We start from the raw sequence: 27,184 nt of genomic DNA, 5'->3' as shown, positions 1-27,184 counted from the left end.
TGAGCGAGCGACGGTATGTGTTCAATCACTTCCCGATCTATTAAGCAGTGTGACAGTTTCATTGTCACACGTTGCCTCGAACTATAAGGCTGTGTGATTTTCACTCACCTCATAGTTTTCCTTTAAGTTGTAAAAAAGAGTGTAAAAAATTAAGCTTGAACTACTGAACTCTGTAAACAACAGTTTTTTTTTTACACAGCAACTATGGAAAAAACAGGTAAACACATACAATTAGCCCAAAAGTTCCATCTGTTGACAGTAAATGCAATGATACAAATATTTATTGCAAATCTTTCACATTTACCTAGTAGTAGCAACATGTTTTTAGAATATCGTGCAAACAAATGTAATTTTTAAATCAAGAAAATATGTCCTTAACACTATACACTCTCTTGGAACATAGCTATGGGTAATAATTATCTTTCTGCATGTGTTCTCCACCAGATAGAAAGTGTACAAATATGGATACTGTCGCCACTCATGCAACTAAATCTAGTCACAGGGGTCAAATTCAAGTATACCCCTAGTTACTATTATATCATATTCAGATTGGCACAAAATACAAAGGGAATGGTGGAGCTATTTATTAATCTGACCAAATATGGAGTAAAATAAAACTGCAAACGATGTTACTGAGCTTTATAACATCAAATGGGCAAGTTAGAAATCTTTGACTGGTACACTCTGTAAAGATAAGCCTGTATCATGGGTTAAAATGGAGTTTATGACATCCATAGTGGACATTGGGTGAACATACTGGGTGAAAAAGAGATTTGGTGATGATTTGATTCCCCCCCCCCCCCCCACCCCCATGTTAAAATACATTGGGGGATGTTCAGAGTGAGTTTTTAGCAGTTGTCTTGCTGTTTTAATGGATAACTCCATTTTGGTGGTGTGGATTTGATCCATTTTCAGGTCTTCCCTGCTGTCCAGAAACCTTGCAATTACATCCATCTCCACCGTGGTATGGCCATGGCAGGCAGCAAGCTGGGCTGTATGCTTAAACTTAACCATTACTTCCCATTACCATTAGCAGGCACAGGCACATATCCACTGGAATGTATGAACAATGCTGTGGCCAGCAAAAACAAGCCCCACTTGCCATGGCTGAAAAAACTATGTTAAACATATTTTGCTTTATATGCTTTGTGTATCATTATGTCATGTTTGGGCATGAATTACAATCAAAGTTGCACTTTTATTAAATAAATATAATTGTATGCGGGTTACATGGTACATGGTGAAATTTCTGTTGTGTTCTATAGTATCAATTAAGTTCTACAATTTACAGCAGCACGTTTATGGTTTCTAAAAATGACATGAATAAATGAATATATTGTGTATATCAAGGCAGCACTCAGCACAGTTCTGTAAATCTACCCCAATACTGGACAGTTATAAGCTGTGGACTATAAGAAACACTAAACACTTTCTTTAAAACAGTTCCACAAAAAATATGGAGAAATGCCATAAAACAACTTTGTCAATTGCCTAAAAAAAACTCAGGAAGCTGAAACCTGTCATAGAAGAGTCTTAACTCTCTTGGTGGGCGACAAGCAAAATCTTTGCTCTCTTGCAAAGCTAGTAGCACCACTGCTATATGACATTTCCAGGTGTGGTGGATGATTTGTCCCCCACTGGGTGCCATAGTTTCCACTTTTAGCAGAACTGGTAATGTAGAGCAACATTTCTCAATCTTTTTTCAGTCACGGCACCTTTTAAAAGTATGCAAAATCTTGAGACACCGCAGCCTCAGATGTCAAAGTAAATGTAAAAAGACAGTGGTGTACTATGGATTTTAGGGGAGATCCAAAGCAAAAAAACAAAAAAAGAAGAAAAAAATTGAAGGCACCCCTGTCAAAGCCAGAATGCACCCTGGTTGAGAAAGGCTGATGTAAAGGCCAGCACAGAAACCATGGACCCCAGTTGGGATCACGCTATCCAGCACACAGGAAAATGTTGGATTGGTGCGGTGCTGCTAGCTCTGCAAGAGAGCGAAGTTTTCACTCGCTGCCCACCAGATGTAAGTATTCAGTCTCTTCTTTTCCAGGGTGCAGCTGAATAGATTATTTTAGAGATGTTACAGGGTTGCTCTAAGAGGCTGTTTGGTTACAACCTGTTATGTGTTACCTTGGAGACGTTTTAAATACATACACTAGCCAAAATGTGAGCATTTATGAACACTGTTAAAGCCAGTGTGTTACCGGTCGAGTGATTCACTTCAGTCTTCATCATGTTTGCACAAGCCTATTTCATGTTCTCTTTACGTATATAGCAATAAAGGGAAGAATCTCTTCCAAGTATTTTTTCCAAAACTTAAAAAAACAAAGCATTTTGAATAGTAGGGAGGGGTTTATTGCTGACTGACTGTTTCCTTGCTGAGGAGATTTACCCTCTATAGGTGTCCTGGTGACCATTGTCACCAAGACAGATGGTGTGATAATTCAAACTTTTACAGTATAGTATAGATTGTAGAACAAGGGGTCAGGGATATTTTCCAATGGGGACATCTGTTTCAGAGACAACTGTCCAACAATGGATTTCCTCTCACTTTGGAGATATTTCCGTTCACTTCCTGTTATGTTTCTGGGACATCAGAGGGGAAATGTACCCAAATGCACACAGACACCAAGAGAAAAAAAATCCTTATGTGTTTTAGAGTCCAACACGAAAAAGGTGTTGGCTACGGATATGCTTTAATTTTGGACCAAGTCTAACAAGGCTTTGAGATTCAGCTATTATACATGTACCAATACATACTTTCAGATTGCCACACAATACAAAGGTCTTGGTGGAGTTCTTTATCACTGTGACCAGAAATGGTGTAAAAAACAATTACAGAAAATATCGCAGTAAACCTGTACTTTGCTCATTCAGGACAAAATTACTGGCTCACTTGATGGCCTGCCCCCCTATACTGCCGATGCTTACTGTTGCCTATCTTTCATGCCACCCAGTTTACCTGATGGAGCCCTGTAAAATATCTGGTTTTATCAGACATTGCAGAGCAGGTGGCTCTCTCCATTTTCTCACATGTTGCAGCATTGGTTTCCTGAGTAGCCAACTGGCAGGGCCAAGCACTGTGGGTCCTTAGCTCAGTGACATTTTGATCCAGAACTTATACAAGGCTTTGGCAGGGGAACAGGGTGGAACGTTAACATTGAGTAAGGTAAGTATCAGCAGCAGAGGGGGCAAAAAAATCAAGAAAATCTGTTTCTTGGCCTTAAATATTACAGCTACTTTAAAAACACAACTGGGTTGGTTAGAAATGTTTTGTTGGTGCAATTAGCTAACACTACTGGTTAGATGTTTATGGGAAGATTGCCAGACTTGTATTGGGCATTGACTGTACATAGTGGGTGAAAAAAGTGTTCTGACTGCTAGCAAAGTAAACATCAAATTCCACTCGCTTCTCCATGTTTAGAGTTGAAGAGCTGGTCAGCTTGATGTCACCAACCTTTGGTGTGGAAAACCTGTAAGTGGACACAGTCATGTACTCCTCAGCAATATATGGAGATTAGTAAAGCCAGTCAATCAGAACCACTCTGTGCTAGGGTGGGGGTAGAGATAGAAGGGTAGCAGTTCAAGCTGTGGTCTGCTCCACCCAAAGGCCAAGTGGAGTTGCTCTTTAATTGCAAAGAATTATACAGTATTTCCATCATACTGACAATCACAGTTGCTTTTTTATTAAAACATGAATACATTCCTATGCAGATTAAAAACTGGTCTGATGTGGAATATGGGTTAGGCACAAGTCCTATAGGGCCTTAAAGTAAATCTAAACTTAAGAATAAATATGTAATATGTTGCAGCTTACCAGTCCTTAAATAAGTGGCTGCTTTAGTCTTCTTTAGTCAGTTTTTTATCCTGTTATTTCTACTTGGTACACCTGCCAGTAGCACACTTCCCGTTCTACAGTTATGATGCTCGCTTACTGTACTGTATCTATAAAGGAGCAGCATTGTCACCCGAGGCTGTTCTGAGTGATTCTGTAGTCATCAGAGATAGCTGGGAATAATGTAACTGAAAACAGGCAGAGAGTACAGGAAGTATCTAAGAATCAGCATGTCCTTACTTTGAACTAGAGTTACTTCTCTACTGCCACCAATCAGCATCCGGCCAATATCAGACTAATTCGTTGTTGTAAGGAACTAAATCATTATTTTCGAGGTTATGAGGAACGGGACTCAATGGTACATATCTGTTGGAGCTGCCCCAAGGCCAATGTAATTTTTGGGCTGGGGTTTATCAATTGTTAAATACGGTTCTTGGAAGGCGGTTAAGGAGAGACTCATGGGAAGCATTATTAAATTTTAAGCTAGAAGGGTGTAAACCAGCACACCGAAGCATATGCCTTCGGCTCGACTGAGCCGAAGGCATATGTTTTGGAGCTATACGGACTATAGTGAATAGCCCGTACAGCAGCAATTCGGGGTCCTGGGGCCGAAGCTAGCCAAAGGATCGGCCGAAGCTACGGCTAGATCCTTCGGCTGCTTCGTGAATAGACCCCTATGTCTTCTGACTTTGACCTTTGACCTGACCTATCTCTATTAGATCCACCAGGCCAGATCGTTTTGAGAATAGAGGAGGATAGCGGGGGAAGATCTCCATTTTTTTTATTTTTTTGTGGGGTGTTGGAGGGTGGGGGGGGGTTGGGTAGTATATGTTGGGTAAGTGAAAATGGTGAGATTTTGGCATGGGTTAATTGTTTAGAAGATGACGAGTTGTATTGTTTGATATTACGTTTTAATGTGAGATAATGTGTCTTTTTTTGTAGTCTTTTTTTGTTAGTCTGATGTTATTTATATACATGTTTTTTCTTTAGAGGGGAAAATTATGATTGATTCCCATAATGTATGTTTTGTCTTGCTTATTTGAAAATTAAGAAAAAGATTGAAAAGGGAACTACATTTTATTAAGAGCACATTTATATGTTGATCTACCCCTGTTTTGAACATGTGTGTATTGGAAAAAGCTAGCTCAAGCTAGATTTTCTGGTTATGTTTGTGGCAGGATTCCAACATGCCTTCCTGGAACATATACTTTATATTACGGTGCTTAAATGGTGAATGAAATGTACCCATTGGCATACGATTAAAGGGTTTCTTTATGAAACAATTCAGCCTTGAAAAGTTCCTTCAAACACCTGGCATGCAAATGTGAATCATGTACAAACCGATACTGGTGCCACAGCTAGGTGTGTTTCTCTTTGGTTAAGCAATGGATAAAACATTATAAGCGCACCAATAAAAAGAGCCAGACCAGCCAAAATAGATTGATTCAGGTGTTCTGTGGAATTTCCTTGCTACTAAATATTCCACAGTCAACTGTTAGTCGTATTATAACAAAGTGGAAGCAACTGGCAACAACATCAACTCAGCCACGAAGTGGTAAGCCACGTAAAATGACAGAGCGGGATCAGCGCATGCTGAAGTGCACAGTGTGCAGAAGTCGCCAACTGTCTGCAGAGTCAATAGCTGCAGACCTCAAAACTTCATGGAGCCTTCAAATTGGCACAACAACAGTGTGTAGAGAGCTTCATTGAATGGGTTTCCATGGCCGAGCAGCTGCATCCAAGCCTGACCTCACCAAGTGCAATGCAAAGCGTCGGATGCAGTGGTGTCCAACATCAGTACCTGACCTCACAAATGCGCTTCTGGAAGAATGGTCAAACATTCCCATAGACACACTCCTAAACCTTGTGGACGCCTTCCCAGAAGAGCTGAAGTTGTTATAGCTGCAAAGGCCGGGCAAACTCAATATTGAACACTATGGACTAAGACTGGGAGCCATTAAAGTTCATGTGCGTGTAAAGGCAGACATCCCGATACTTATGGTAATATAGTGCATATAATAATATATGTGTTATGTCTTAAAATGGTCATTATTTTTAGCCTTGTGATTGAAATTTTGAGCTCTTGTTGGCTCCCACTGCTGAAAATAATAATGATGATACCTCAGTGAATGAAATCTACTGCCTTTAATGGATTTAGTCCTGCAGTAGAGCCAATAAGAACTAGCAGAACTATCAGTATGGAAGGAGAAGTGGGTTAAAGAAACCACAAAACCTTCCACTGCAAACACATTAGAGCAAATGCCTCTTGCATAACAGAACTGGCCTTGTAAAGGAAAAAAAGGATTTTGTGAACAGGCAGGCAAATTATGTATTGCCCCAAGGACAAATTAAATACCTAAAACATGTTTTATTGCCTAGACACAGCCAAATATGGGTAACCATATATTCAAATTGATACAGCTTTCATCAGTGGGAGAAACATACGATGACTACAGGACTTGTTATAATCTTAAAGCATACTTGTGATTATATCAGTATACAAGTACCATCAGAGGCAAGCAGCTGAGAGCATAAGCTGTTAGCACATATTTCTGTGTGGTGAACAGTTCTGGCTTGTAAAAGACATTACTCCTATAAGGGGCACGGTCAATAAATATATCAGAATAATGCATGCCATTCCAGAAGGTATATCGGTAAATAAGCTGCTAATATAGAACGTCTGTGGACTAATAACCTGACTACACAACCTGACAACCAAAACATATTCTGGTAACTCTTTAAATTGCCTTTGTTGCTAATTAAAAATATAAAGAGAATTGCACCTTGCAAAGCAATCATACTTACTGTACCTGTCCTGCTACCTGCACAAAAAAAATCTTCTGCTTCCAACACTTCCGTGGCCAGTGGGACAGGTTAATAATAATTGATTGCTTTGCAGGGTATAGAAATGTATATAAATAAGAACTCTGGGTAAACGTTTTGTTAACCTTTGCAGTTGGGCTACCCTAAGACTAAGACTGCAAGGGTTAAGGACTCATTTTTTCCTAGGGTCAAAAATAAAAAAATTATATTCACCCAATCCTCCGATCTGGCCGTGCATATAAATAAGAAATGGCAGGTGACTTTATCTAAACTCAGTTGATGCCATCAGTCTGCTGCAGGCAAGGTGGGGCATTTCCTCAGTCTGCTCTACACCTGGATTAAATTACAATGTTGTAACTTTGTAATAAATCACAAGATGAGAGGCTGTCAGAGGGACTCATCTGTGTCAGACATTTGTAACACAGCCCAAAACTGCACAGACACCAGGATTGAATGATTATATTATCTGTGAGCTAATCCCTCAGTAGAGAAGGTACTGTAGATGATGACCCTAGATAATGAGTAAACAAATATGGTGCAGTCCTTCAATAGAGAAAAGCAGGTGAGGGAATTGTCAGGGGGAGTACTGAGATCTTTGTCAGTGGTAATAATACATGTAAGTGTTTGCAATTTACTTAGAATGCATACACCTAACATGAAAGCCATATCCGATTCTAGGTACACGTTAAAAGGACAGTAGCATGTAATAAAACATTTAGTTCTATATAGATGCTAACAAGCTGCAGCAGCCACCATATCCCTCCACCTCTCAGAGAGATGCAACATAATTACAAGTTCCTAACCAACCGCCCTGCTAAGTCATTATGAAGGGGTCTTTCTCTACCTCTTGGATGTTTTTTACTGGAAATATACCAGGAGGAGAGAGTTTCCTCTTGCTGTGTCATGTTGTGCAAAAATCCCCCCATACCCGACACGGATTGACACCCTACTCCAGCAAAGACACAGATGTATAAATGTTAATTTACTAAAGATTTGAGAATCTTCACTCAATACATTTTAGCTGTGTTTACTTTGAATAGTCAGTCATGGGCACATGAAAGAAATACATTTGAATTTCCTCCAATCATAATTTAATTGACTTCTCACTTAATTTAAGTAAATCAGCTTCATTGTGTCATTATAAATGTCCTCCAGGGAACTCTTAAAGTATCTAAACTCAAAAAATAAAATATAATATATTGGAGCTTACTATTATTTAGATGTGGTGGCTGCATTATTTTCTTTTTTTAGGTTTTTTTCCCATTTATTTTCACCTGGTGATCCGGCCAGTAACACACTTAGGGGTCCATTCACAAAAGAGTGAAGAGTTTGGAGAAGGCAGGAGAAGTGACCAATCTAGGACAACATAGCTGATTTGGAAACATTCTGCAATTCAGCTCACTTTCCAGTTCATCTATGTTGTCCTAGATTGGTCACTTCTCCTGCCTTCTCCAAACTCTTCACCCTTTTGTGAATAAACCCCACAGTGTGTTAGGGTGGTTCCACTCTATGAAGGAACAATGGCGCCACCCATGCACAGCACAGTGTTAGATGCACTAGCAGATTAAATGGACTTGACTAACAAAATGAAATCCGAACTCCAGCTAACGCTTTTTAAGCAGTTACATGAACAGTTTATTTTCTTTCGTTTGGGATAAAGATTCTACATGAATTAATAAAAACTAACCATTGTATGCACCCCTGTCATTGGTAAATGGTTTGTCTCAACCCCCTAACTTTGCTGGACAGATTGGTCTGTTAAAGGAAGTTGGAAAATAACAGATTTACTGTTTGTTTCAGCAGGTAAAAATAAAGGGTAAAACCTGAAAAAGAAAACTAATGTAGTCACCACATTTAATGATTGTGCAATAAATGCAATAGTTTACATTTTTACCTTTAGGTTTAGATACGCTTTAAGAGAACTCAGATACATTGGTGCCCAGAGGAGTGAGGGTAGACTTTCGAGGCCTCCCTTTGGCTTTGTCAGATGACATACAAGAGCTGAGGAGGAGCTTAGGAGAACTTCCTTGGGCTCTGCCAAAGCTGTATCTGAAATTTGACAGGGCTGGTGGGCACATTATCACTGCACCCAGGGCCCCCACCCCCTAGTTACGCCACTGGTGTCTTGTGAAGTGCCACATCAGAGCCAAGGAGGAGACTGGAAGAATGTCCCTCCCATCTGCGCCTCTCTATAGATGTGGTCTGTGACCCCAGTGCACTGCAAAAGTTCCTGCTCCACCTTGTCAGTCCGTGTTGCTAAAACACAGGCACAGAGACAGTGATCTTCTCCGAATATCACTTTATTTTAATTCACCCTAAAGAAACAGCAAAACAGCTTATGCATTTCAGTCCAAACTCTAGGCCTTAGTCATGAGGTATGACTAAGGCCCAGGGTTTAGGCTGAAATGCATAAGCTGTTTTGCTGGTTTTATGTGAATTAAAATAAAGTGATAGTCGGAGAAGATCCCTGTCTCTGTGCCTGTGTTTTAGCATCATGGACTGAAGAGTGGAGCACTGGGGTCCCCACAAGCATGCAGATTGGACGAGAGGAGGTGTGAGCTTTGTATTAATTTACCAAGGACACCTGACCCCTAGTCTTAAAGCACCTGGGGCAGAGAGCCCCAGGTATCATTTAAATTTAGCCTTAGGTTGGTTTTAACAAGGCATTAAAAAATATATATTTTTATAAAATATAGAATGTCTTTCAAGTCACTTCAAACACCATTGTCCAGACCATTTCTGTATTTTTTAATACCGCCTAATGTTTTGTTAAAAGGCATACCTGACAGTGGTATTTCAACAGCCCTACAGCATTTTAAAAAGGAGAGAAGGAAGAAAGCAGCCGGTCCCCATGGAGAAAGCATTTTCGCTGTATTGATGCTGTCCTGGGTTTTCCTCTTCCTGGATATCATGAAGCGTGGATGGCAGTACTTGCACCTGCAGACTGAAACAAAAGGGTTATTCAGCATTAAAGACCAAACAGCACACATGAACCTTGGTACAAAAACACTAGACAATGTGCTGTACTTCTAAAAAGGTTTCGTATGTGTGCCAACACAACTGTATTATTAGCTATTCATTTGTTCCAAACTAACTTTTAAGTCAGTTCAGATGTTAAGTCATTGACTACAGCCCAAACTGCACAGCAAAATATAGCACAGCTGCATAGTAAGGCCTCATTCACACAACACAAGCAAAATTGTATATTGCGTATATACGTGTCTATGCGCGTATATACGAGCGTGTATGCGTATATGCGTGCACTATATGCAATCCCAGAATGCATCACTCGTAATGGAATTTTTTATGTACTGTACGCATGTACGCGTGCATAGACGCGTATATGCACGTATAGACGCGTATATGCGCGTAAATACGCAGAAATACGCTGCCCGGACGCATCTCTGTTCCATTCTGTTTTTGCGCATATATACGCTATGCAAATATACGGCTCTATACGCGGCTTTGTGCATGGAGCCATTTATTTGCATAGGTTGCATATGGTACAATACGCGCGCATACGTGCGGCAGTGTGAATGAGGCCTTAAGGAAATGTGCAGTAGTATGGAGTCTGCACTTATATAGTACAAGTTCTACTTTGAAGAACACTTGTCTTCTGAAAAGGCTAGGTACTATCATGGAAAATATACACTCTTGGCAAAATTCCACACATTCCAAATAAAAATATGTACAGCTGTTCATGACAGATCTTGATGTTCCTGTTCAGAGTAGCCTGAATGGACCAGAAATGTGCTGCCATAGCCATTGCTATTGTCTGCTATTGGTATTACACTGCCTTGGATTCCATTGTATATCATTATGTTGTAGTGTATGCTTGACATCTAGTAGTAGATTAGCAGTACTACAACTTGTTTTCTGTATACACTGCTTTTTCCCACTGTTCTCCCCTCTTGTTTAGTATCAGTTGGTATAGTCTTAGATAGACCCTCCCTTGATTCTTCCATTCTCCCTTCTCCCTTAGTTTACTGGTAGTCTTCATCACAGACACAGGGTTTGGAAGACCTTTGTCTTTTTCCACTTCATGACACCAGTGAACATCCTCTGTTCAGCAGGGGATCTGGGCATACATCCGCTGCTGATCAGAGCCGTACGGAGCAGATGTCACTCTTGTGACATGTGTCAGTTCAGTTTTTTTTGTCCATCTTATGAAGGTCTATGGGCAGCCGAATGTAGGGGGACACATGTCCGATTACATTCGGCTGCCCATAGGGTTACATTGTTTTTTAATGCAGATCCACCTGAAAAACTGACAGGTGGATCTGATCAGACCGCTCGTGTCAAAGGGGCCTTTCTCTTGCTATGAAATGTGGAGCTGTGTTATCAGGTCCTACTCCAGATCCAGTAAAGAAGTGCAGTTGGAAGGTCTGGGCTAAAGGTTACTGAAAAGTGAAGACCTATAATATTTTTCAAACTGTTGTATATACAGCCAAAATAAAGTGTAGGTTCTAGCTCATATTTAGACTTCATGTCAGTTTTTTGTTGCCTCATTTTCAGTTACATCACTAAAACAGGAACTGGAGAAAATCTCAATGATGACACAGATGGCAATGCAAAATTGACAGAGGTTCTCAACGATTCTGCACATCAAAAATAAAGGGTTTGGCTGGAGTTCTACCTTAAAACATTATTCACAAAGCTGCCGAAGGATCTAGCCGTAGCTTCGGCTGATCCTTCGGCCAGCTTCGACCCCAGGACCCCTTCCATTCAGTAGAACCGAAGGGCTGCTGTACGGACTATAGTGAACTATAGCCCGTACAGCTCCCAAAGTTGGCCGAGGGGCTCAGCCGAGCCGAACACATATGCTTCAGCTCGACTGACAGCCTGCTACTGACTGCTGGGCGGAACCAGCCGTCATCTCACGGCTGGCTCCGGCCACTTGCTCAGACAGATCAGCATCCTGGTTACCAGGTAATCAGGGACGCTGATCTCCAGACAGGCCAACTTTCCTGGATGCTCCGGGAGTCTCACGCTATTAGATAGCGGCTCCCGGCCGCCCGGGAGAGAAACACTTTCTCCTGGAAAGTTTTACTCTGCTCGATCGAGCAGAGTAAACATTTCCCTGCTCTGTTGTCTTTTTTTTTCTTCTGATATCGGAGTCGTTGGCTGTCGTCAGAATAAAAACAAAAACAAAAAAAACACCATAGGAATGCATAGCTAGATTCCTATTCGCTATTTCAATTTGCAATAGCCAATAGCAAACTAGCTATTGCACCCGCCCACGGCTGCTGTCAATCAGCACAGGGGACCTGAAATTCTCCATCAGGTCCCCTTCTAGTGATTGACAGCAGCAGTGGGCGGGTGCAATAGCTAGTTTGCTATTGGCTATTGCAAAGGGAAATAGCCAATAGGAATCTAGCTATGCATTCCTATGGTGTTTTTTGTTGTTGTTGGTTTTTTTTTCTGGACGGCAGCAGAACCGCCCGGCCAATAGGAAACAGTTGGGGGGAGCTAGCTGTCACTGCTAGCACCGCCCAAACGTTTTCTATTTTATTTTTTGTACTTTTTTAACTGTTTTTCTATTCTGCTCGGTACCACAAAGGTAGCCGAGCCGAGGCTGTTCACTCACTGCTGTTCGGCATCTATGAGAAAGGGCCGAACAGCAGCAAGTAGTCTGCCGGAGGTTCGAACTCCTTCTGCACTTCGGGTCGGCCGAACATGCTGAGCATGTTTGGCCGACCTGAAGCCAGCTGCAGCAAGCCGATGTACGGCTGATTTTAGTCGGTGTAGGGGTGAAATGCTGCATATTCTGATCGCACCGCACAGGAAAGCACTGCAGGCACGATGTGCCTTGCGATCCCCTGCGGGCGATCGCATTGCAGCTGCAGGGCGTGGCTACAGTGCCATTCACTTCAATGGCCCGCCACGCCCCCTCCAGCCCGCCAACTAAGTGAGCTGGCCCCAATGCGGGCAGTGCGTTCCGGTCCGATTCTGACCGGAGCGCACTGCCTATGGTGTAAACGAACCCTGAAGGTGGAGAGCATTTATCTGAAAGTTGTCAGTCAGCTGAAAAAAAACATAACCATAATCATGACTCCTGCAGCAGCTGTTATCTTGGTATAACCGCTTCAGGACTGTGCAGTTTATATATGTATTGCGTTCATTAAGTGACTTCAATGATATGAATCCAGTTTGTGTGCACATATGGCCTTTGAAATCACAGATAACAATTAGCAGTGACATAATCCCTTTGCTGCACATAGCTTGTGAAGAGAGAAAGCTATGGGAGGGACCCAGCAGTCCTACCCTCTATGTCTACAGAAAACTAGAGTTGAGGACCGATACAAGACCAGTCACCCTGCACAAGGAGAGGGAGCAGCAGTGACTGGTCTTTATTACAGGAAGCTCCTGCACAGAGGCAAGACTTCACACTACATTGTTATACATATCTGGAAAATCGTACATATATACCTCTAGTATTTGCTTATCCTGGAGTTAAACTTTAAAAAAGAACTCTGGGCAAACATTTTACTACCTGCACTGCAAGGGTTAACTGCTCATTTTGGTCTAGGGAGGAAAAAATTAAAGTTATACTCATCCTCTGAACCTCCATCCAGTTAACCCTTGAAGTTATATGTATTTATGTATGTCAATACATATAACTTCAAGGGTTAACTGCTCGTATTGGTCTAGGGAAGAAAATAAAAAAGTTATACTTGCCCGATCCCCTGAGTGGCCTTGCTCTTAAACCGGTCCCTGAAGTCTCTCTTCCCCTCCGCTGCAGCGGTCTAAGATCCCGTGAGTTATCACGTTCTATACATAGTGTATAGGACATGAGGACACTGAGGGACATACAATTGCTGCAGTAGAAGAAGAGAACGGCAGGAGGGAGCAGGTTCAGAAGATGAGTATAACTTTATTATTTTAACTATATATTATAAATATATGTATTTATGTATGTAAATACATATAACCCTTGAAGTGCGGGGGTAGCCCCAAGTCGATGGTTTATAAAAATTCTTCTGTAACCGTTTTGACTTCGAGTAGCCACATGGCCCATTGGGATTCTATTGCTCTATTGTTTACAGCATTCTTAATGTAGGAACAAGGATTTCAGCATTTCCTGAAGTCCCTGCAAAGTGCCCCCATGTTTTTACTAGTTGGTGGGAGGAAAGTACATGAAAGAAATGCTTTTAGTTTTTTTTCTTCTTTAAACCCGTCTATAAATAGAACGCGTTTCCTCTTTAAAGCTCCGATTCACACTGGACTCAAAGACTGGTTCTTCTATTCTTTCTGTGACGCCTGTGGAAATGCGTCCAGATTTTTAGCCATTAATTGATGTAATTACTTGTAAAATGTTGTCATTATTAGGCTGCCAAGTATTTAAAGTACACAGATGGAGTGACACATTGGCAACAGGACTGCGGAGATTCAGCTATCCGGTGTAATCTCTTGGTAACAGATGATTCTTTTTAAATAAGATCACTCCACGGTCAATTGATTAAACCTCAACCAAAAGGCATCGGACTGATAAAAGTTTATAGCTGACAGATAAATGTTTATAGCACTGGAAATCATAACTGTATCTTGCCAGTCTAAAAATCCATAAGTACAGCTGGCATTGGCTGCTTGAGTCTACCTGAAGTCTGACAGTAGCAGTAGACTGGAAGGATGTCCATACAGGCAGACACGGGGCATTTTAACCTAATTTTCCGCTATGTAATTATTGCTAGGCACAACAGTCATTATTGGGTCACACGTTCAATTAAATTGATCCAGATCAACTTTACTTGAAATAATTGTATAGAAGAAATGTGAAACATACACTTTTCATGTTAATGTTACATTGTTTGTTGTTCCTCTTGCATTTGAATGATTTCCTCGGATCCAAGAAAGATTAGAAGCTGAGCTCCAGGCGGATATAAAAAAAACCCACTGAATGCAACTCCGTATAGGTTAACTAGTTCCCTACTGGACCAATTTTATAATTTTTTACATATTAAAATTGGAATTTTGAGCTAAAAAAACTGCTTAAAGTGTATCTGAGCCCAAAAGCTAAAGGTTTTATATATTGCAGCTTACCAATACTTTGCTGGGGTGGCTGCATTCGTTTTCTTTTTCCCCCTTTATTTTCACCTGGTGATCTGCCCAGGAAGTCTGTAATTTTTCAACTTCCTTTACAGACCAAGCTGTCCAGCAAATGTGGCAGTTAGGGGGTTGTAACAAACTATTTAACACTGATAGGGGTGCTGACAATGGTTAGTTTTTATTCATGCATGGAAAACCTTTATTCTAAAGTAAGGAAAAACAAACTGTTGCTGTAACTGCTTCAAAGGTGTTAGCTGCAGTTCAGTTTTAATTTATTAGTCGAGTCCATCTAAATTTGCTAGCGCTTGTACCACTATCCTCTCCTCAGGTTGACAGTGCTGCTGTCCAAGTGTGGCTCTATTGCTACTCCATAGAGTGGAGCCACCCTAATTTAGAGATAGTTGCAACCTCATAACATGAAGTGCCTGAATGAGGAATCTTATGGCAGGACCACCAGGTATTAATTTTATGAAAGCTGTAGATTTAAAAAGATTAAAAATAACTGTTGTAATTGAATTAACGTATATGTTTAAGGAAACAATTTTTTAATGTATATATGTTATTTAATTTTTTTTTATAAATATATATTGAAAAAAGTTGAAAGTACTATTATGTTACTAATATGAGAAGCCTACATCATATGTGTAATTTTATAGTTTGACCATGGTTTCATTTTAGCTGAGACCACCATCTTGTATCACAACTCAGCACACTCTCTTCAGTGCTCGATGTCCCTTGTACTTTTTATACTCAAAGGCTGGATGATTTTCTCAAGTCTTTTCCATAACTGTTAAGTGTTTTCAATAGGTCTCGATCTGTGCTGGCTTTGGCAAATGTCCTTTGTATTAAAAGGGCTCTGTTAAATGTAATGGATCAGTAGGAAGAGGTTAACAAGCATTAACAAGAATGATGACAGAGGCATGAGTCCAAAGTTGATATACTGGAAACGATATGAAAAGAAAGCGATGCGATTCAAAGGTCATAGATGCACCCTCTTCCTCAGGGCTTAAAAACAGAGAATTAATGAGGTTGGGTGCTGAACAATTGGCTAGATCATGAGCATGACAGCAAATGCACTAGGAAAGTAGAGTTCTGTACACATCAGCTGCTGGTATGTCAGGTTTAGTATTTAATTCCTATAAATTTTGGACTCTAGCCTTCATCATACTTGATTAGCACTCCATAAGCTCTTTCTAATGATTTTTTTTACCCAAATGACCCACATTTGGAGCTCCTTATACGAGCAGCTTATCGACCGTTTCATTTCCAAACAGCAATGGGAATAAAAGAACAGTGTTTTGACTGCTTGCAATGTCAATTTAGCATAACCATGCACCCTTATGCAATGTTATATGAAATGTTTACTAGCAGCTGTGGATCTCAGCATTTCAGGATTTACTTCCAAGACATCTAACAGCAGGTACCTATTGTTGTGGGTCTGGGGAAAATGCCCTTCTCTCCTTGTATTATCACGGAACTAATACTGAAAACATGTTTTCTCCAGGCTTTTATGAGCTGAACCTTTCTATGAGTTTGAGCTAAGCTCATTCTTTGTCATAATTCTTATGCAGGTAAAATCCATATTAATTTATATGCATGCTATAAAACACAAATAATGTGTACATGGACAAAAGTCCATTGTTGGCTGCATGCTGATGATTTAACATGCACACGCAGATGCTATGCCATGCTAAATATCCAGGCACCATGTCCTGGAAACAATAAAGGTTTTATGATGGTCATGTGCACCAGACACACGTGATCACTTGTTACTAATTAGGGTCAGATAAGCAAGTTAGCACTGTTACTCTTTAATTTGCATTGGTTTCTCTGAATGCTTTGCATTGCTGTAGAAAGTGAAAGATGCTGGATACATTCCTAACACGTTAACACATGCATTCATGCAGCATTCAGAAAGAAAACACAATCTGAAGCATCACTGTAAAAAAAGATGGTGAATGGGGTAGTATGATGCCAATGTTTGCTAACATTTGTAGCCATCTCACGATCACTCCTGTCCACAAAGTGTGTACACAATTTCAGCTTGGAGGTGGAATGTGTAGATCTTTCATAATTGCCACAATTCTGAAATGCTAAGATTCACATGCAGTTAATGTTTGGTGAATGTCACAGTCTCTGCTTTTGTATATACCGTATTTTTCGGTGTATAAGACGCTACTTTTTCATATAAATCTTTACCTAAAAATAGAGGTGCGTCTTATACACGGGGGCCACGGTTTTGAAAGTGCTGATACCACTGCAAACTAGCCTCAGGGATTGCAGAGACAAGATAACAGTTCTCCTCCAATCATAAATCTTTTGAACCTGAGGTCAGCTATTGCTGGGGAGATCGTGTAGGCAGTGCCCATAGCGGTAATGTCGGAGCATTCTGTGACCATAAAAATGTCAGAAAGTGAAAAACAACCTGTAAACTCTCTAAACTCATGGTATGGTGTCAAACACGAGGTGATTGTGAAGTCCTTCAAGAAATGTGGAATCAGCAATGCCATGGACGGAACTGAGGATGATCTTGTATATATAGACAGTGACTCAGCAGACAGCAGTGATGCAGCAGAAGTTGAAGAAACTGATATGTTTGAAGCTAAAAGTGATGAAGAAACCAGTGATGCAACAGAGGCTGAATAAAGTGATTGGCTCAGAGGTAAGTGTGATAATATCATTTAAAACTGAAAACTGAACCTAAGCTTTATCATCAAGATGGTGGCATACTGGCTTCATAAAACAACAAATAAAGTGAACTTTAAGGATGCTTGAACAGTCAAAACGTGTAGTATTCTGACTCCGATCGTTGTGATAGCGAAATATATCCCTTGCTGAGACCTCTATGCCTGGCCTGTATAAGCAGATATACTCACTGCGGACAATCCTCGTCAGATAGCTGAACTCGTCAATACCGATTCATTCAAAAGAGGTGTTTATTCTTTACATCAGGATTACAGCAGATGATAGGAACAGCAGATGAATGGTTATAGTATTGTGCGGTCAGAAAATGATGCCTTTCCTACGTACTGTGCAGATTACATGTGTGTCCTTGTTACATGTGGCTTCTAACTGTGGCCATGACACAGGAAGTACTGCACACAGGAAGAAGGAAGGCGCGTACACTAGGGGAAATACGTCATCACATGAGGAATAATTACAGAAAAACATGTTTGTTACAACAAAAGGCCACTAGATGGCAGCATAGGATAACACATGAATTTAGCTATGAGAAAATAGTTAGGCAAATCACACTATATAAATTCTAACCTATATAACAATGCTAATATTAACTGAGGCTATGCATCTCATATTCTATGCCCCGTTGGGGCGGCACATGTAGCTCTCCACTTGAGCCCCCGAAACATCAAGAGCTTAAATATGCATACAGGAATGTCAGGAACTAATTTTTCACTATTTGTAGAATTGCTGTTGTCAATGTGCTAAGGAAGTAGTGGCCTATCTGCATATATGGTGGAGTTGCCCTATAGTTGCTTAGTTTTGGTCCTCGGTTTTTACTTGCTATCATAAAATGACCATCTGCAGTTTACATCCATCTCCTAAGGTGGCTCTCCTGTCCTGGGTCACTCTCCGAACTCAAATTTTGCACCATTGCTTGTTAGCAGCTAGAGTAGCTATCTCTAGGTACAGGAAATCTGTTCAACCTGGAGCCTCTTAGTGTGGGCACAGATATTGAATGATACCTATACTATAGAAGACCTAGTGGCGTCTGAGCACAAAAGATCTGATAATGTGTCATAGGCTTGGTCCTGCTGGCTGGCCTTTAGGGACTCTACAGAATTTAAACAAATGCTCTGCCCATTTATGTCCGCCTATTCGGCTAAATTTAGATTATTGTTGTTAGATTTTGGCTTCCCTGTGGTTGGGTCCATCGTGACTGTGTTCTCCATCCTACCCTCGTTCTCGTTTCCTTTTCTGTTTTTCCCTTCCACTCCTCTTCCCCTCTGTCTTATTCTCCCGCTTTTCCTTTCATGAACACTGGCTACTTTTGTTTAGGATTTTTTTTACTTCTTGACCCTCCCTCAGAGACTCCAATTGTGCTTCTTTATAGTCTGCCTATAGTAACGGGTCTTTGTTATGGCTTGTTTTTGGTTACTTTAAACTGACTATGCCATTGTATGAGAAACACTTGTACATTGTATATTGTTTTTGTTACTTTTGTAAGATGCAAAACCTTTATTAAATAGATATTTATTCACTATTGGTAGAGTTCCCCGGGACATCTGTAAGCCTTGAAGCAAAGGTTTTCTTTTTCAATATTTCATCCACCCATATGAACTCTATATCCAAGAACATTCTAGAAAGAACTTCAACCAAGTACCGAAGCATAAAACTCAATTCAAGTATGTAAATGTCAAGTGCATTAAGAGTTGAAGAGAAAATCTAAATGCAACAAGCCAGCACAGATAATGCATCAATTTTGTTTCACATTTTGAAGTGGAAAGGACAATATACACTAAAAGACTTGAAATGGCCATTCTGGAACCAAAGGCCAGATGTTCAAATGTGTCTGATAGCATCTTGTGAGCCCTCAGTTCCATTTATGCATTGCTTTTTTTGCTGAGGTTCCTGGAATTGTACTTTGCAGAATTGTACGTAACTTTTGTATACAACCGGGTTCCTCTGTTAACCTCTTGCCGTCCGCCCGTAGTAAAAAAACGGATGGACGGCACTGCAGCATCTGCGGGTTGCCGTCTCCAGACTGCAATTTTTTTCTGCTCGCGCGCGCCCCCTAGCGGGCACGCACGGGCAGAAAAGACCCGTCCAATGCGAACACCCGGTACCGGGTGTTTCACATATTGGGAAGGGGGTTTAAAACCGCGGATGTCAACTGGTTAAAGAGTGTACCGCTTCAATTAAACAGACACACGGTTCATATTGCCATTATTTATGCAGGATCAGAAGGCAGAATATTTCTTACCCACATCAGCCAATTGGATTATCCCATTCATTAGAAGAGTAAAAGACAGAGAGAAACTTATTTTTTCAGACATTTTGATAAACAATTCCTACTGCTGGCTATGGAAACTTGAAAAGAAAGTTTGCCCAGCAGGCGTATTTAACTTTTAAAGGGTAGAATAACTATATCCTTTAAGTTACCTCCCCCCTACCCCAAATTAGTCTTTTACCCATCTGTCCATGCTGGCAGGAGCTGGCTTACCTGTGAAAACAGGTAAGAAGGGCTTGGGGGAAAGGAGTTTGATAGAGTGAAGGAGGGGGCTACTTAATGGATATCTATAGTTATTCTTATAGTGTAGTTATTCTTTAAATCCAACCCAACCTAATTTAGTCCAGTGCAATAAAATATCAATCAAATGGTGCCTACTCTGCAACCCTGCTGCCTTTGACCCATTGGGCCTTCTTTTGAGCAGAATGGTCTTGACCTAACTAGAACATCACTGAATTCCAAAGGCATGCAGACCAAAATTTCACTTTGCAATTACACATCAGATTTTAAAGAAAAGCCAATGGATGCAAATAAACACACAGCCCATAAGAAGTAATTATCTTGGCTAGACTCTGTCCTATTTTTTATTCCTACTAGAAAAAATGCTGGTAATTTTGGGTTAGCCAGCAAGGGAGAAAAAGGGGTTTTAAATCAGTAGTACTTTATTTTAAAGCTGAACTCCAGACAGATAGAAAATACAGCAATGAAAACAGCTCTGTAATCATTAATGCATCATTAAATGTAGTTTAAATACAAGCAGTGTAAGTACTTGCATTTGACTTGATATCAGCCTCTTACAGTCTCTCTATAGCAGAGTTGGAGTGTAAAAAAATAAGAAGCAGCACAAGGAGCCAATCAGTTCATGTTTTTCCAAGAAGCAAGCTGATAGGAGGGGAATGCAGAGCAATGAGCTCATTATTTTGCTAGTTTCCTTTTTACTGTCCAGTAACAGGCTGGGGTGGGTCCAGGGTAACCTGGGCCCAGAAGAAATGGGTTGAATGATGCTGCCCATCAGACTGAGGACACTTAGTGGCAGGAAAAAGTACTGCACAGGAAATCTCTGGATTGACACTGAATATTGCAGCAAAAGCTGTATTTGTTATTTTATCTTTTGATGAGCTATTTATTTTTAACTTGTTATTTTTGGCTGGAGATCTGCCTGCAATGTATTAAAACAAGCTTGCATCTAACTGACACCAGGGGGTACATGGTTATTTAAATTAAGAACATTTTATTTAATTTGGAAGTATTGTTGTATGTTTAATGACTACTACATTCTTATGTGCCTTCAAGCTCTTTTACAGTTACCATGGTAATACAGTGAGGATAAGCTGTGTTAGTTGTCATTCAGCAAACAATGCCATAAGGAAGAAAAGCAAATCCGCTGAAATATGCACAGCCCAAAAATATACATGAAACACTATAACTATACAGTGCTATGCACAGTCTTTTCCTAAAATCTTCAAAATGATACCCACAGATGAACATCACGGCTTCCACTGACATTAGTGGAAGTCACATTAGTCACCCTTTTAGGTTTAAGATTTTGGGTATACGCTGGGTGGTGCGTGGCAAGCTGCACAATTGAGATTTCAGGGAGGTGAGATTGTAGTTAAATGTGACCTATTGTGAAAGTACTGGCGGGGCAGAACATTCATTATATGTGCTATAAAAGTGCGCTAATCCTTTAAACACACACAACCAGCCCTGACTTTACAAGAGAAAACAAAGGATTAAAAAACAACCATTAAAAAAATGCGAATTACGCCTGTCTTAATTGTTCAGGGAATCTCCTGTGTAAGGATATGTAATATCCCCAAAAGATTAGACTTGAGTCTAACACTTTCCAAAAACAATCAATCTTATAAAAATACATTTAATAAATATTGTAGTACCATGAGTATAAATTATACACTATATATATATATATATAGACATATACACACTATATTGCCAAAATTATTGGGATACCCCTCTAAATCATTGGATTCAAGTGTTCCGTGAAATTTCCTTGCTACTAAATATTTCACGGTTACCAGTTAGTGGTATTATAAAAAAGTGGAATCAACTGGGAACAACAGCAACTCAGCCACGACGTGGTAGGCCACGTAAAATGACCGAGCAGGGTCAGCGCATGCTGAAGCGGACAGTGCGCTGAAAAAAAAAAATCATACTGTCAGGGAGGTATAAAAACGAGCGTCAAACGTGCGTTTCACTGAACTAAAAAATTAGCTAAAAACGAGCTGAAAAAACACGCCTATAGTAACATCCAGGTGTGAACCCAGCCTTAAAGTGACATTAAACCCTCAGATTTTTTAACATAAAACAATAGTGCAAAGTGTGCCTCACTGTAATCCATGGTTGTTTCCCTTCTCTTTGATGCTCTTCCTTTTAAATATGTATCTGTTCTCATGCTTGGAGAGAACTTCCCTTCTCTCTCCTTAATTGCTTGTTTATTGCACAACTTGCATGTTGCTACATATCACTGCTGTACTGATGAGAATTAAATCCCATCATGATGAGTCAAAACTGTTTTTTGCACCCGCTAGGCATGTGTGATTGGCAGCCCCAAAGCAGAAAATCCCTCAGTTCAAAGCTGACAGACAAGTGGAAATGGTAATTGTGTCATTTAACACAACTGAAGCACCAACATGAGTACAGTCCGATGGAGCCGAAACTCAATATCAAGTAGATAGACTCAATAAAATCAACCTATTTATATAGCTGCATCTGTCAGATGCAATGTATTAACAATTTAAAGGGTATCTATGGTCAAAAACTAGAAATAAATATGTATTTCTATATTAAATGTCCATACGTTCTATCCCCACTCCTAATAATCATATCGATGTAGAAATGTGTAAACGTACTTATTGAAGATGTCCATAGGATGTACTTCCTCAATGCACAATGACACAATTTCACGCATCCCTGTGAATATGTACTTCTTTGTGTCACAGCTCTCACAGAGCCTGCCTTCTGATCTACAACTCACAGGGTTATTCACAAAGCTGCCGAAGACTCTAGCAAGTGCCCCCCCAACTGTTTCCTATTGGCCAGCACCTGTTAGAGTCTTCTAGCAGGTCCTCGCCAATGAATAATAACTGGGCAGAGCCGGCTCCGCCCAGTTGTTATTTTTTAATGACAGATCAGGGTCCCCAGGTCATTTGGGGACACTGATCTGTAATTACAACTGAGCAGAGCGACCCGTGAGATCACAGCTGGCTCTGCCCAGCTGTCATTTGCGGGGGAAACGGCCGGCCTTATGCAGGCCCTTCTCGCCGCTTCGGCTGTCACTTCGGCTCAGGCGGCTGAGCTGTTCAGCCACTCTCGGTTCGACTGAACCGAAGGGCTCCAGCGGCTGAAGAAAGCTGAAGGATCAGCCGAAGCTACTAAGGGGGTTATTCACCGAAGTGAATAACCCACTCAGTGCCTAAACAATGTAATATTATCAATGCTTGCTGGAAGCAATGCATGATGGGATATGTAGTCTTGAGAACTCGAGATTGCATCACATCAAACAGCAAGGAAATAAATGCAAAGCACACTGGGGATGCAGGAAGTTGGTGAAAGTGATGGGCAGGTGGAAGGCAGCACTCACTACATGAAAGGGATTATTTCAAGTAAGCTCTGATTGCATCAAAAACATCTCTAGTATGTATTCCTATTACAATGTTGATGTTATAACAGGATGGTATATACTGGGACAACTCCTTTAAGTGAATTTAAACTCAGAAAAGCTTTCGTTTTGGATAATGTGGTGACGGAATAGTATCCATGTCAGGTATTAAGTCCCCTTTAATGAGATTAATTTCTCTGTTTATCCCAGTCACCCTGTAATTAGGAGTGAAAGTGAGGGAACAAATCCAAAATTGTGAGTTGTCACCAGAACAGGATATAAGGAGGAATTATCCAATGGGGACACTAGTTCTTGTGATAACTGTCTAATAGGGTATTTCCTCTCACTTCCTCACTTCACTTCCTGATATGTCTACATGTCAGGAAGTGAAGTGAAACCTCCCCAATGGGACAGAGATGGTTAACAAAAACCTAAGAGGAATTTTATTGGGCTGTTACTGATTAAAATTTTCATGTTCGATTAATCAAATTTTTTTTATCGATTAATTTCGATTAATTATAACGCACATACAGATCCAACTACATTGGCCTATACACATACAGCACAGCAATGAAGTAATACAATGAACTAGGATCACACTAATTCAGCACGTTATTAATCTCACGTGCCCCACTCAATATGGCCGCCGCTTGAGTGGGGCAGCTCAGAATAATAACGTGCTGGATTAGTGTGATCCTAGTTCATTTTAGTACTTTATTGCTGTGCTGTGTGTGTATAGGCCAATGCCGCGGCTGGCGCTCGTGCAGAAGAACTTTCTTGGGCAAACCTTGTAGTTCTAAGGAAACCGGAAGTCAGGCAGTCCCAGAACTCGATAAGTTGGGACTATCGATAGAACACCGGCCCAAGTAGCTCCGTCGGCTAACGAAGGGAAGGGGGGAGGGATCTCCGACGGGACTCGCGTAAGACCCGGAAGCCGGCGGAGAGGTGAGTTTTCATTTTTGATCAAAAGAATTTTAATCGATCAAAAATTTTTACGATTAATAGAGAAATGAATCGTTAATTTCCACAGCCCTAGAATTGTAACAATTCTCTACTCTATCCCAAAAAAAAATGCTGGTGGTGTGGTGGTGGCGGCATGTGGTGGTGGCGGCATTTAATTTATTCATGCTTTTTTTTTTTTACTTACCAGTAACTTGCTCCATGTCCTAGGGGTGACAATGCTCAATCATTATATTGTATATAAGTTAGGGTTGTCACCAATAGGTTGCGTCCCTGATTTGGACTACAAACACCTCCCCATCCCCAATACATACATGATCCGGTTTTGTAGTTCATAGAAAATTATCTGGGAAAGCTGATAACATTGCATTAGATTTTAGTTCAATACCCAGGAAGTTACAAGGACTCAAGCTTTCTGGCAGGATCAACAGATATATTTCTGTACTTGCAGAAAATTTATTGAAAAGAGAAAATGAAGGCAGCCCCCACATCTATGGACCACTAAGCTGCAATATATTATGTTTTTGTTATTGGGTTACATATCCTTTAATAGTTAAGACAGCATCGGCGTGGGGAAGAGTGAAAATGTTGTTTGCAACATTGTCACTGCTAGTGTAGTCACTGGGACAAAAACTGAGCAGAAATATCTTCAATGGGGTCACAAGTAATAATAAAACAATGTTTACTCCTGCCTGTGTATCTGTTGGAGGAACTCTGCTCACTTCCTCTTGCAGTGACCACACAAAGAATGACATAAAATCTCTCCAATAAGGACCAAGACCTCAATAAAAACATGGCAGAGAGTTGGATTGAGGTATGCTGTCAGGTCCTCTCCTCTCTCCTGACACTGTCGGGCTCTCGGTCCATGACCGAGTGTCTGACTTGTATATGCCGATGATTTATCAAACAGGACATCCCCGGCATCCCTTCAGACGTACATGTGACTGCCTGGCCCTGGATGTTCTGTACATGCCTCATTGCGGGCTCTGCAGGAGGCAGGGTGTCCTTCCAGTGACCAGGACAGTGACCCACCTGAGACTCCGCACAGTCCACTTGAGACCCCCACAGCCCTCCTGAAACTCTGCACAGCCCTCCTGAGACCCATACAGCATTCCTGAGACTCTGCACAGCCCTCCTGAGACCCCATACAGCATTCCCGAGACTCCACACTGCTCTCCTGAGACTCCACACAGCCCTCCTGAGACCCCATACATAATTCCTGAGACTCTGCACAGCCCTCCTGAGACTCTGCACAGCCCTCCTGAGACTCTGCACAGCCCTCCTGAGACCCCATACAGCATTCCTGAGACTCCGCACAGCCATCCTGAGACTCCACACAGTCGTCCTGAGACTCCACACAGCCATCCTGAGACCCTGGAGACATCAGGCCACCACCCTGGAGCAACACAGATTATGTAGCTTCATATTATTCTGCATTGCTATATAATGTATTGCTGGAATTTGTAGTCCTCTGGTGGTATTCTGGTCCTATAGCTGGTGGTATTCTGCATTGCTGTATAATGTATTGCTATGTGGTGGGCCTCCATTGTAGATCAATGGCTTTAGACACGTTTCTGTGCTCCCTTCTTGTGGTGCGGCAGCACCCCTCCGGAACCACCATGGAGTGTAGGCTTGAAATCACGCAAGTCTCTCCTCCATGACAGATTAGAAGGGGCACCACCGGTAAAATTGGAGCAAGCCCAGAAATGGCTCCTAAATTAACAAAGCAGCACTGGAGAATGAGGTGATTTGAAGGTGGATCAGGAGGTGAAAACATAGGCAAGGGAACAGTTGGTCTAGAGCAGTGCTCCCCAACCTTTATCTGATGGAGTACTGCAGCAGAGGGCGGGTGCAATGCTAGTTTGCTATTGGGTCTATCTAGCAATGCATTCCTATGGCCAAAATTCTATTCTGACACGGCTCCGCTCGGCCAGCTTTGGCTTTCACCTCGGCTCAGCCGAGCTGAGCCGAGGTGCGTTCGGCTCGACTGAGCTGCTCGACCACGTTCGGGACCTGTACGGGCTAGAGTGAATAGCCTGTACTGCAGCCCTTCGGTTCTACTGAACCGAAGGGGTCCTGGGGCTGAAGCTAGCCGAAGGATCGGGCGAAGTTACGGCTAGATCCTTCGGCTGCTTCGTGAATAGACCCCATAGTTTTTATCCATATGGTGTCAAACAACAATATCGGTATTGCTCAGGGTAAAGGATTGGTTTAGCAATGATATAGCTGGTATATTTTTTTTAAACCTTGGTGTGTCTGCTAGATAAAGTCTTATAATTTGAGGAAGCTGAACCCCCCCAGGAAAAGAAAATATCTACGGCCCTGCCTCCAATGGTGTCATCCGGGTGCACCTCCCCGCACCTTCCTTGTGACGCCCCTGCTGCTCTCATACATGTGGACAATTTAGCCATTTATTCAGCTTTAAATATAAAGAAAAAAAAACACTTTCCGAAATACAATTTCTGTTAACAAATAAAGTCCTAAATTTGCTATCACTTGTCCAACCTCGGGCTAAACTGGTATTTCAGTGTGTGTGGTGTGTGACAAATCACATTCTGATTTCTTACATCATTCCAAGAATCAAGTGGTAACATCTCCCTACCAACTTTCCCAGCTACATTCAACTTCCATAGTTATTGCCTGGCGGAATGACAGTGTCACATGATCACACTTATAGCAAAAGATATCCTTATAAAGAACCATCATAGGTGCCCTTCAAGAGTACCTGTCATCATAGGTACCCTTCAAGAGTACCTGTCATCAAAGGTACCCTTCAAGAGTACCTGTCATCATAGGTGCCCATCACCACAAACCCATCATTCAAATTCAAACTATTAGCAAACAGTCCTGTCTCTGAAGCCCAGACAAACCACCCGACTCTCTAGCTGCTGGAGAACTACAAATCCTAGCACCACCTCCCAGACTCTGGCAG

General features: G+C 41.3%; 1 protein-coding gene across 1 annotated transcript in view; it reads right to left on the bottom strand.

Annotated features, from left to right (window-relative positions):
• LOC108791868 (neural cell adhesion molecule L1-like protein) overlaps positions 1 to 27,184 on the bottom strand; it is a 132,403-nt gene that overhangs the window by 61,567 nt on the left and 43,652 nt on the right. Inside the window, exon 2 of the mRNA XM_018562471.1 lies at positions 9,441 to 9,602. Within this exon, the coding sequence (XP_018417973.1) occupies positions 9,441 to 9,602 (162 nt within the window). The remainder of the gene's footprint in view (positions 1 to 9,440; positions 9,603 to 27,184) is intronic.

Source organism: Nanorana parkeri, unplaced genomic scaffold, assembly GCF_000935625.1.
Source record: "Nanorana parkeri isolate BGI_ZX_2015 unplaced genomic scaffold, ASM93562v1 scaffold579, whole genome shotgun sequence".
In the NCBI taxonomy this organism is placed as follows: Eukaryota; Metazoa; Chordata; class Amphibia; order Anura; family Dicroglossidae; genus Nanorana; species Nanorana parkeri.
This window is presented reverse-complemented; position numbering and strand designations above follow the sequence as displayed.